This window comes from Eptesicus fuscus, chromosome 8 (genome assembly GCF_027574615.1).
Source record: "Eptesicus fuscus isolate TK198812 chromosome 8, DD_ASM_mEF_20220401, whole genome shotgun sequence".
In the NCBI taxonomy this organism is placed as follows: Eukaryota; Metazoa; Chordata; class Mammalia; order Chiroptera; family Vespertilionidae; genus Eptesicus; species Eptesicus fuscus.
The window spans coordinates 104,781,854-104,794,380 of record NC_072480.1 but is presented as its reverse complement, the minus strand read 5'-3'; the positions used below and the strand labels follow the sequence as shown (position 1 = coordinate 104,794,380).

The 12,527-nt window shown below is 49.0% G+C and overlaps 1 protein-coding gene and 1 long non-coding RNA gene across 2 annotated transcripts; one reads left to right on the top strand and one right to left on the bottom strand.

The window, feature by feature from the left end:
- Positions 1–1,810: 1,810 nt before the first annotated feature.
- SPAG11B (sperm associated antigen 11B) lies at positions 1,811–3,617 on the top strand. Its single transcript, XM_008161180.2, has 2 exons — positions 1,811–1,925; positions 3,343–3,617. Exons 1-2 carry the CDS (start codon positions 1,871–1,873, stop codon positions 3,573–3,575), a joined length of 288 nt encoding a protein of 95 aa, XP_008159402.1. The 5' UTR covers positions 1,811–1,870; the 3' UTR covers positions 3,576–3,617.
- Positions 2,698–12,085, bottom strand: LOC129150134 (uncharacterized). Its single transcript, XR_008556864.1, has 3 exons — positions 12,023–12,085; positions 6,901–7,034; positions 2,698–3,474 (listed from the first exon to the last, which is right to left on the bottom strand). It is a non-coding gene; the product is annotated as an uncharacterized LOC129150134 (long non-coding RNA).
- Between the last annotated feature and the right edge of the window lie 442 nt (positions 12,086–12,527).

Sequence of the window (12,527 nt, the reverse complement as noted above, 5' to 3'; positions counted from 1 at the left end):
CAAATGTTTGCAAGCCCAAGTGTATCTTTTATCTCTCCTTGTTTCATCTTCTTTTATATGAAGATCATGCCCACTAGAATAATTTTCATCTATATTGGAACAAACTGAGCCTTGGTTCCTTTCAACCCACAATTTCATGAACCTGTGAACCTAAGACCAGATTAATGGGCTTAGTCAGGGAGCTTGACTTTCTAGCTTATCTTCCTGGGGTTGGCACGCCCGAGTCTCCAGAACTATTCATGAAATGTTTCCTTAGATGCTGCCTTCCAGGTCTGTGACTGGGAAACAAATTCATGTACGGAATTTATGGATGATAAATCCTGACAGTATTCATTTATTTCTCCCCCAAATGAGCTGACTCTCCAACATAGCTCATAACATTTCCAAACTATACAGAAAACAATTTCCCAACTATCATTTCACAACATTTGAGCTGTGGCTTCACTGCTAGGGGAAAAAGATCTTCAATCTTTTCTAAATCAGCATAAATAGTGATATTGCATGCAAAGCATAAAACCTACTTTTTATTATCTCATCCACCAAGGTACCTTTCTAAAATGACCCGTATACTTCGATAGATACATTGTAGTATTTTTACCAAACAATAGTTCTTGCTTCTCATAGCTAGCTATGCCTTCTCCATCCGCAAGGAGCATGAAGAATTATAATTATAATCCCAAAGGGCGAAGCGAACTGCTTATGCCCTTTTTATAGTGGGAGGTTCCAGAGATGTGTGAGAACAAATGCTCCTTAAGAAAAGAACAGCCCTAACTGGTTTGGCTCAGTGGATAGAGTGTCGGCCTGGGGATGGAAATGTCCCTATTTCGATTCTCAGTCATGGCACATGCTTCGTGTTTCGGGCTCCATCTCCAGTAGGGGGCATGCAGGAGGCAGCCAATCAATAAGTCTCTCTCATCATTGATGTTTCTATCTCCCTCTCCCTTCCTCTCTGAAATCAATAAAAATATATTTTAAAAAATAAAAGAACTTCAAATAATAAACAGATTTATTAATTGGAGGTTTATTCCTCTCTGAAGTAAAGGGAGACAACCAATCAATGTGTCTCTCTCACATCAAAGTTTCTCTCTGTGTGTCTCTCCCCTGCCTTCACTCTCTCTAAAATCAATGGAAAAATACCCTTGAGTGAAGGTTAACAAAAAAAAAAAACAAAAAAAGAAGAAGACTTTGTCCAATGAGAGAAGAGTCTACCCTCTTCCCCAGAACAGACAGTTTCTTGACTTTTCACACACAGATTTGATTTACCACATTTTAGAAATAATACTGTATGTTGTATTGGGCTCCCCTCCCCGGCCCCCCCGCCCTCCATCTTAAGCTAGATAATGTTCAGTACGTGCATGATGGTGGGATTCTGTCCTCACCGCCGTGGGGGTGCCAGGGCCCCCTTACTCTGCTGTGACTCACTTCTGTTCCTGTCGGTGGTTATGCTGGACGAGGCTCCCACAGATGGCCTTGAGCCTGTGTCTCTGTGCATGTGGGCCTGTCTGTTGGGAGTGTGTCTGAGAGCATCCGGTGTCCACCTTCTGGAGTCAGGCAAGCCGTCTGCACGTCTGTGACCCTGTCACGGAGCCTAGAACCAGGGGCTACGCCATCGCTCTGGCTGCAGGCTCCTTTCCCACATCAGGGCTGGTCAGCCCCCTCCTCTGAACTCTGAACGTGGAAAGCCTGTCTATTTTTAGGCAGAGGAGCGTCCTGAACCCTCTGCCCACAGCCGTACGCAGTGGACCAGGTAAATGTGCTCAGGGCTGACGCATGGCCCGAATCCTATAAGGGCCTCTGTGCCCGGCTACTCTCTGCTCCTCCACACCGTCATCCATTCGCAGGAGGGCTGGGCACTCAGGAGTTTGGCCCCATGAAGTTCTTCTTTTTTCTCACTGTTCTCCACTGCCTGATCCTGATGAACTCAGGTAACCCTGTCGGGCCAGGGAGGAATCTGGGAAAGGCTGAGAAGGTTGGGGAGGCTGTAGGAACTCACGGACATGTCCCCACAGGTCACCCCGCCCCCCTTTCCCTGGGGCTCAGCTCTGGGCTGTTTTCATCTCCCCTGTGAAGAATGTTTTAAAGACAAACGTGAAATCAGGGTCCTGCCAAAGGCACAGGGTACTCTGTTCTGGGACAGCCAGGAAGCGGACACTGCAGGGTGAGGCCTTTAGAAGACCAGGGCAGGTGTTCCTGGCAGAGCTGGGAGGGACGCGACCCCCAGGGACAGCTCCTCACTCTCCGGGGAGAGAAAACCTTCTGACTCACGTTCTGCTGTTTGATGGACAATTACAGGCCTGGTAGTCAGTCACATGGGGCCCATTTGACAGATGGGAAAATGGAGGCAGGGCCGGTGAAATGAAAGGTCAATGGAGAAATAGTTCGTTATTGCAACAGCAAGACTAGGATCCATTCTCCAGGTCACTAGGCTCTGGACCCTCCACCTTCATTACACAGGAGCCGTCTGCTCACTTCACTGTCCTCCCCAAATCTGACCCCAGCCGTGCCTCCTGGTGGCTGAGGCTCGTCACGTGCAAGGTTTCTAATCATGCCAGACCTACACTGCGGGACGGGAGTGGGGATGGGGGAGGCAGGGCTCTTTAGTTTAGGTGTGTGTGTTTTTAGTCATGACAGTTGGCATTTGCAGGCCTGACATAAGACATTTTTTTAATTCTCTCATTCCAAATGGCAAATGGTTTTTATTATTCTTGAGGATAATTGACCTATAACATTATATTAGTTTCAGGTGTACAATGCAATGATTTGCTATTTGTGTATATTGTGAAATATTAACCACACATGTCTCTTTAACATCCATTGCTTCACATAGCTACAATTTTTTTTTCTTGTGACAAATATGAAATGTTTTCCTAATGGGGACATAAGGTGCTTGTGCCTGACCTACACACACACAAGTTAGGGTGAGGAGAGAGGCTTTATTTTATGTCTTTCATTGTAGGATATAAAACTGAAAATTGGGCCACAAACTGAGGGTCAGAACTATTTCCAAGTTTCCTGGTGACCAAGACCCACCCTCCATTCTTCCACTCTGGTCACCCCAACTCTCTTTTCCCTCCCTAATGGGTGAGCTCACACCGTCCCCAGGAAGGTTGGAGTCAGTCAGACCCTAATAACCTGGAATAAAATGGACAAGTCCAGGCAACACTTTGAGCTTATTGTTCCTCTTTTAAAGCTGGGAAACCGGAGCTCAGGCAGCCTGGAGCTTGTCCCGAGAAAGTCAACGCTGTGAGAACACAGTCACCACCTGGAGTTGGGCTGCGGGCCGGGCTCCGCCTTCATTCTCTGTGTGAAGGAAATGTCAGCTCTCTTCTATCATATCCACAGGCGACATCCCTCCTGGAATTCGGAATATTATCTGCATGATGCAGCACGGAACCTGCAGACTCTTTTTCTGCCATGGCGGTGAGAGGAAGGGGGAGATCTGCTCCGACCCTTGGAACAGGTGCTGCATATCCACTGCAGAGGAAGAGAGGAACAATAAACTGGAGAAAAGTGACAAAGCTGACATGGAAACTTCCGGAAGGCGGCCAGAACCTTCAAGTCCCCCAAGGGCTTAGAAGGACATGTGGCTTACTTAGGTGCTCAATAAACCTTTCCTGAATGAGTCCAGCACTCAGGGTGGAGGTCTGATGAAAGAATTTTCCTAAAAGTTTTCTTACTTTGTCAGTGTTTTTTTCAAAGAGTCTCAGAATTTGGGCCCTGGCCAGTGTGGCTCAGTGGATAAAGCGTCAGCCTGTGGCCTGAAAGGTCTCAGGTATGATTCCGGTCCAGGACATGCACCTCAGTTGCAAGCTCCTCCCTAGCCCTGGACGGGGGCGTGCAGGAGGCAACCAATTGATGTGTCTCTCTCATATGGGTGTTTCTCTGTGTCTCTCCCTCTCCCTTCTACTCTCTCTAAAACTCAATGGAAAAAATATCCTCAGGTGAAGATTTAAAAAAAGTCTCAGAACTTTGTAGTATTCTACTCCCTTTCCCTGTTTCAGAGGGTGTCTCCTACCTACCCACAGATGGGGGGTGAACTTGAAACAGAGGTCTAAACCATCTTATCTTCACAGGGACAGAATTACAGCCAACCCACCTGCTTCTTGTCCACTTGAGTGACCACATCAAACCCAACATCAGCTCGTCCTATGTGCTCCCAGACCTCAGGGAACTCTTGGCCCTTCCCCTGGCCCATCCAGCAAGAACCTCAGGAGGTCTCAGGTTCCTAGGACTGTATTGATTTCACACATTTACTCTTAGTAACCTCCCTTGGTTAACCCAACAATCTATTGTAGCAGGGAAGTCAGGAGACTAAACGCACTGCTCAGGTTAGCCATTCCTAAGTGGGATTCTCAGCATACCTGCTGGCCAAGGGCTTGTTCTAGTTGCCCCTTAGGGACATACTTCTGGGCAATTAAAGCAAGGTGGGGTGCCTGCTCATCGGATCCCTGGAGCTTTCTTTTGTGTGTGTGTGTGTGTGTGTGTTTAAAAAATCTTTTTATTACATTGATGGGGTGGCAGTGGTTAATAGGATCATATAGGTTTCAGGTGTCGGTTTCAGTGTTACAGGATCTGTATATTGCATGTGTGCTCACCACCCAAAGTCCAATCTTCTCCCATCACCATATATTAGGCCTCGTTCACCCCCATGCCCGTCCCTCTGGCAGCCGCCATCACACTGCTGTTTGTGTCCACGAGTTTGCTTTGTATCCCACACATGAGTGAAATCATGTGGCTCTTCCCCCACACGTATACTGCCTTGAGCGTTCCACCCTCCCTTAGCTTTCCTATGGATCCTGCTTGAGCATGCCCTTCGTAGCTTACCTCTGAGCCAGTCGATCCCAGGGCAGTGCATAGCGACAGGTAACACATATAAAAAGAGAATAAAATCAAACGTGCTAATGTACAAGATCAGGTGCCCAGCTTTTCTAGACCCACAGCTCAACAAGACACCCTGTTTCACTGTTTCTGTCCACGGCCCGACCCAGATGCCCATGAATCAGCTGAGCTCGCCTCCGGAGTCCCTGGAAAGCAGACTTTTATTGCCTGTCTCCAAACCCAAGTGGGGTGAATGTTGGGGTAATGCCTGGGCCTCTCCCAGACTTGTCAGCACTCACTCCTAGCTTTATTGCCTCAATCTCACAGGGTTTCGCAGCGGACCCCTCCTATCTGCGGTCACCCCTGGGGAGCCCTCTGTTCCCTTCTTGGAGCGTGGGGACACTTTAGACCAGCCATGATGCCTGCATGTGGACCAGGTAGGCGTCGGCTCCCCAGGAAACGCACATCTCAGGCTTCAGGACATCTAAGGGGTCCGGCTGCCTGTCGCTGCTTCAGCCAATTCAGCAGAGACAGGGTTGAATCCTATATGAGTGTTCATTCCAATCCTGCCTGCAGGTGGGAGAGCAGCAGGTCATCTACAAAATCTGCTCTGCCCTCCCCCCCCCCCCTGCCATAAGCCAGCTGCTTACATTGGGTAGAAGGACAAAGGTTACCTGGGAAGTAGGCAGAAGGGTGAACCAAATGGGCTGTTTACAGGTGATTTGCAATGGCCTGTGGGTATGCAAAGACTGGGGGTCTTCAAAGGCTAGTGATATGCAAAGGGCTGGGGTCTTCAATGGGCTGGCAGCTCTGGTTTCTGGGACAGGTTGTTAATCTTTCTATGATAATAGGCAGCTCCCTGGTGGGGAGGATGGGCTGCACTTCCAGGTGAGCTCCCAGGTCCCATCCCAGGCAGGTTAGAATGTACCTTCTTTAATCAGAACAACAAAATCACACTTAACAGAGCAGGATTACTATTTCTTACAATTAGCTGGTCCCCGATATTCTATTCCTGCCCTATCAGGTGGGCACACACAGGCTCTGCCCAGAGCATTACCATACCCCACTCCCCGAGTAAAACCCAACAAAACCCATGGCGGGGGAGGGGGAGGCCCGGGACGGGCCAGGCCCAGACACTGGGAAGCGGGTCTCCATCCCTGTCTTCCGCTGAGAAGGTGCCATTGGCAGCAAGCCCCTTCTTTGGCCTCATTTTCCTCCAAAACAAAATGAGGCAGCTGGTCCAGACACTGGACCCTCACACTCCCAGGCTATAGAGCAGGCTCAGCACTACAGCAGATGTCCTGGGGGTGGGGCTCCATCAGGGAGGCAAGGAGAGGCTGGCTCTTCTGTCTATGGAGGGTCAGGTGACAGACAGCCTGCTGGGCCCCAGGCAGAGCCCAGGACCCACTGGCAGGAGATTTGCATGAGGCCTCCTCTGCACCGTTTACCTTTCCTGATGGAAACTGAAACATTTTCTCATGAAAAGGGGGCCTGGTAAGGCCTTTGGTGACAGCGTCAGGCTCTCTGGCAGGAGTGCTGGTATACCCCATCAGATGTGGCAGGGAAGAGGTGCCCCAGCGCTGGCTGGCACAGAGCACTGGCTGGGGCTTCGGGAGGCAAAGGTGCTGGGCAGGGAAGGAAGGCCGGGTGCCAGTTGTCTTCAACGGCTGCATTGGAGTCAATCCGACCCTTTACTTCATTCTGGATTCCAGTGTTTGCACTGCCTCTCTGAAATATGGAATAAGTCCCTTCATCTTCTCAGCATCCTTCCCCCTTTTTTAAAGTATTGAGTTGAATGTGGTCCTAAGAAGCCCTGGTGTGGCTCTAAGAGAACAAGACGCCCAAATGCTGACCATTTTTCAAAGCAAGAAATTATCTTGGCCACATGCAGCCTGTTGATTCCTACAATAGCCAACAGAGGGCGCACTGCCACCTCCAATGCCTCTGACTGGTTTTGCTAATGGCTTGTGGGGTCCCAATGGCTAAAGCAGTGATGGGCAACCTTTTGAGCTTGGTGTGTCAAACTTCGCCAAAAAACTGAGCATAACTCGGGTAGTGTGTCACTTTAAGGAAAAAACTAACTCCAAGACTCTAGTCGCAAATGTTTCATCCTCAGGAGCAGCAAATGTTTCATCCTCGGCATGCGGCCACGTGTCATCAGAAATGGCTACGCGTGTCAGTGCTGACACTCGTGTCATAGGTTTGCCATCACTGGGCTAAAGAAAGAAAAAGGGGGAGGAGTTGAGAAGTACAGATAGGCAAATACAAAATAGTCACAGGGACGTAAAGAACAAAACAGGGAATATAGTCAGTACTATTGCAATAACTAGGTGGTATTAGACTTGGGGGGGTGCCACTTTGTAAGTTATATAAATGTCTAACCACTATTCTGTACACCTGAAACTAATATAATATTATATGTCAAATGTAATTAAAAAACAAAAAAGTAGGCAGCCCATATAGCTCACTGGTTGAGCATTGACCTATGGACCAGGAGGTCAGGGGTCAATTCCCAGTCAGGGCACAGGCTCAGATTGTAGGCTCCATCCCCAGTGGGGGCATGCAGGAGGCAGCTGATTGATGATTCTCTCTCATCATTGATGTTTCTATCTCTATCTCTCTCCTCTCCTCTCTGAAATCAATTAAATATATAAAACAAAAAATTAAAAATGAAGAGAGCAGCAGCTGGGAATCAAAGTCAGGTTGAGCCTGAGGGAGCCTGACTTCCCAGCATGCCTAGCCTCCTTTATTGGCAGGAGTTACACTGGAATGCCTCATTGGTCTCTTCCCAGCTCCAAGTTCGATTGCAGTTGTGTGGACTGCATGGGTCAGCCTACCATTAAAGCATCGCTGTTCACCTCTTCCTACCTGGGAAAGGGGCCAGGCCAGCGAAGCGCAGTGGACAGTGAGGGCCAAGCCTGCCCCTGCCCCTTGTGGAGTTGAGATGCCCCAGGGCCCAGCACTGAGCACTCTCAAATGTGGGGAGGAAGCTCAAAGCAGCGGAAATCACTGGCTCAGAGGAGGACCCAAGGGTGCTGCACAGGTCTGTCACTCGCTGTGCCCTGCGGCCACCTCCCCCGGGGTTTCTACAGGGACTGGAACAGGATCACCAGCAGGCAAACGAGTAGAAAGCAAGAGCTGTGTTCCCTGCATCCCGACCTGGGACCCTGGTTCCGCTCCGCATGGGGACCCACCTGCCTGTCCTTGCTCTGAGACACTGCCCTGTGTGGGGTGTCAGACCTGTGGGGGTATCACTGTACGTTATATCCCCTCCAGCTCGCGGTGGGAGGAGGTGTGGGCAGACCAGGGACTTTGCCTCTGATCCTGGTGGAAGTGGTCCAGGGTCATGCACCCTCTCCGACCCAGGAGGGGTTGGCCGTTCTGGGAGTGGTCTGGGGCCCAGGGAGTCAGCGGGGGTGGGGGCAGGGACTGGGCTGTGTCCAGTAGGGTCCAGTGGTGAATGCTGGGCAGGTCTGCATTCTCCCCACAGTGGCTCATCCAGCGGCAAGTATAATTATCTCCACTGTCCCTCCAGGAACTTCCTCTTCTGAGCTGACTCAGGGAGCAACCAAGAATGAGTGACAGGCATTCCTTCCTGAAACCCCAAGGGGCTTGGACACCCCTGTACTCAGAACCTTCACCCACTTCCTTCACAGCCAGAGCCTGTCTCATATGCAACGCTTTTTCTTGAACATTTAACTCTGTGTCTACTGCATGGCTGTGGAGGGAAAAAGGGAGGAGAGAGGAGGAAAGGAGGGAGGGAGGAAGGGAGGGAGGGAAGGAGGGAGGAAGGGAGGGAGAGAGGGAGGGAGGGAGGAACAGAGAAAGAGGGGGAGGGAGGGAGAGACAGGAGAAATAAGGAAGTAAGGAAATGGAAAGAAGGAAGGAAGGAAGGAAGGAAGGAAGGAAGGAAGGAAGGAAGGAAGGAAGGAAGGAAGGAAAGAGGGAGGAAGGGAGGGAGGAAAGAGGGAGGAAGGAAGGAAGGAAGGAAGGAAGGAAGGAAGGAAGGAAGGAAGGAAGGAAGGGAGGGAGGGAAAGAGAAAGAGAAAGAAAGGAAGGAAGGAAGGAAGGAAGGAAGGAAGGAAGGAAGGAAGGAAGGAAGGAAGGAAGGGAGGGAGGAAGGAAGGAAAGAAGGAAGTTGAGAGCATGCCCAGTGGGTGGCACCTGGCAGGGCCCTGGCATTCGTCCACCTGAGCAGCTGACAGCCAAGCATCACGATGACTCAGGAAACTGAATGCTCAGGCGTGGCGCTGGGTGTGGTGCGTGCAGTCACAGACAAGCACGGCCAAAGGAACTGGAAAAGCCACAGTTCCACTCGATTGCTATCCTGGCACAGCCACAGGGGGAGCCCAGAGGAGCACAGCTGGTGGCCAGCACCAGGCCAAGTTTATGTCTCGCCAGGTGAGCGCCCTCCCCACCTGGGAAATTGCCTTCTTCCAGTTCAGTGGCTCTCAGTGCTACCCTGGCAGCTCTTAGGAATCGGGTATAATGCCTGAGGCTCCCCCTGCGGGGAGGGGTCTGACAGGCTTGGGGCAGATCTGTGTAGTTTGTGGAGCTACCTCAGTGAACCGGTGCCACTTGAGGCAAGTTTGAAATTTGTGTTCAAAGTTAGAAAACAAAAAAAGGAAGAAGGTTTGCACCAAAGGAATAAACAGATAAAGGTGTGAGGTGAAGGGTGTATCACTGACTACATGGGGGACATCCATCAGGCCATGCAATTTTAGTGTCTCACCATTTGGTCAATTATACCTCGATCGAGTTGAGAAAAGTATCCTGAATTCTGACTCTGTGATGTGCTTATAACAAAGCACAAATAGTCCCATGGTACAAAATAAATGTTCCATCACAGTCACTTAAATATGTATGTACATATGCACACTATATACAGTATAAGCTGTATTGTTCATGAGGGCTAGTGCCTAACATGCAAAAGAATGAGAATAAAGATGCAAACAAAAGAAGTCAGCAGAAAAAAATGTATGTACCGTGATTGTAAGGGAGGACCTGGGGGTTGAAAGGAAGAAAATGGAAAGAGAAAAAATGAACAGGAAATAGCAAAGGACAGAGAATCAAGGATTGATCGGAGCTTTGTTTGAGGGTAAGTTCCATCATGTGTGAGGGCAGTGAGGTCCTGCAGGCGGTGGAGAAGGGGAAGCATTTCTGGGCTCTCAAATCAGGAACAGAGGGATCAGACGACTGAGGTGGGCTCTGTATGAGCTGCAGTGAATACTGTGTGTGTGCACGCACCTGTGAGTGCACAGGGGAGCGACCAGGGTTCTCTGGGTGAGTGGCAGGGACAGAGGAGACCATAGGCCCTGTAGGGAACTGGATGTGCCCCATGCCCAGCTCTGCGCTGGGTCCTCTGAGGTCGATGGGGAAGTTAGGACACAGAGAGTCTTTCTCAAAGAGCCCGTGTCCTGCACTCAAGATGTGACCAGAGGTAGGAGAGCACCTTGGCTCTGTTTTTTGGGAAGATCTGAAAGCAAGATGAAGTATAATTTAAGCAGCTCCCTAAAGTCCATGTTAGCCAGGCATCCATCATGCAAGTGAGACAGGTCAGGGAAAGGTGGGTGGGCCGTGGGATCTGTGGAAAGGCGTGAGCGATCCAGTGTTCCCATGTAGGAACATGGGCCCTCTTGGCTCAACCTTCACATTTTTCTGAAGAAGCCACACATATGGATTTTTATGCAAAATCTTTAAATGTTGGCAATTAATATCACAAGTTAGGGGCTGTATTCCATCCATGAGTTTCCAATCCATGTCTGAGATTTAGATGCAAGAACCAGTTTGACTCATTTAATGAACTACAGGAATGAGGCTGTGCTAATCTCAGACACCGTGATTCCTGTCCCTTTGCAGGCACAGAGGGTCCGTTGCTAACCTAAATTCACACGGTCCATTTGTCACACAAATGCACAAATCTGCAAATCCCTTGAAGAATGTTGTTTGTGTTACACCTTATTACAGTAGTTACCCATTGGGGCATAACAGATGACCCCAACCCTTAATGGGTGAAAACAACCCTAATGACCTGACTGTTTCTGTGGCTGTGGATGCCATGCCTGACTCAGGTTGCTTCTGGATAAAGGCGCTCATGAAGTTGCAGTCATACTGTTGGCCAGGCTGCCGCTTTCAGTCTTTGCTCCAGCCAGAGCGCCACTCCTGTAGCTCCCTTCACCTCCTCTGCCCTCCCCCTCATAGCAGGCATCCTGCCTTGCCCAGCCACTCCGTGCCTGCATGCATGCTGCTCAGAGGCCCGGAGTGGCTGGGGGGTGGGGCCACCACCATCTTTGTTGGGTTAATTTGCATACTCACTCTTGATTGGCTGGTGGGCATCATGGAGTGACAGTCAATTTGCATGTTTCTCTTTTATTGGTATAGCTCTTTTATATTACATTATTTTATATTATTTTATATTATTTTCAGGTGTACAACATTGTAGCTTATATAACTTACAACTCCCTCCATAAATATGGACAGCATACATAGTTATTACAACATCATTGACTCTGTTCTCTGTGCTGTGCTTTACATCCCCATGACTATTCTGTAACTGCCAATGTGCACTTACCAATCCCTTCACCCTTTGCACCCATCTCTCAACCCCCATCCCCTCTGGCAACCCTCAGTTGTTCTCCGTGTCTATGAGTCTGTTTCTGTTTTGTTTGTTCATTGTTCTTTAGATTCCACATGTAAGTGGAAGCATATGGCATGTGTCTTTCTCTGACTTATTCCACTGAGCATAACGTCCTCTAGGTCCATCCATGTCATTGAAAATGGTGAGACTTCATTCTTTTTTCAATCATGTTGACCTTGATTCTCCCTCCCAGGCTCCAGCTCCCAGGTCTGCCTTTTCATCCCATTGTCACTGGAAGCACAGCCTTTCCTTCCGCTCTCAGTCCCCTGGCCTTACAGCCCTCTAATCCGTCCTCTAATCCGTCCCCCATATCACCTTTGCTATGAGTGTTTGCTAAAATGTAAACTTATCCTGCTGTAAATCCTTTGTTGACCGTGCACTACCTGCTGCTATTCCTTCTCTGCCTTAAATCTGGGGTTAGTTCTCCTTCATGATACTGTTTCCTAGTTTGAAATTATCTCCAGCTATTCAAAGGATGGATGCCATATAGAGTTGAGTATCTACTTTCTGATAACATGGACACAAATGGAAAGATGGCATCTGTGAAAGGTGATAAGAAGTACTCACCAACAGTGAGAGTGTATGGCATTCACCACAGAGTTTGGCAATAGCTCTGAGTGTGGAACGAATATATTCTGAATAAATGCAGCATAGTAGCGATCATGTTTAACCTGGGTGATCAGGATCCTGAGGAGCTGGTGTTGGACTGGGCTCTGTCGATTGTGCAAACCAGGGTGTAGGAACTTGGCCGAATGCTGTGAGTGGTTGTATCTGAGCAATTAGGACAAGCGAAAAGTCAGTTTCAAGCCTCTGTTATCAAACAATTAGAGAGTGATGGTGATGTTTATAGAAAGAGAGAAGGCTTTGATGACACACTGAGGTGAGGTAAGGTGCTAGATATTATCAAGATGGTAATGATCTTCACATGGATGTAAAGATCAGTCAGGATAATTGGACAAGTGTCCCAGACTAGTGATAATAATAGAAGTCATCTGCATAGAGGCATGGATAACACACACCAAGGGTTATGCATGACCAAGAGGGCCAGGAGCACAAATGTAGTATGTAATTA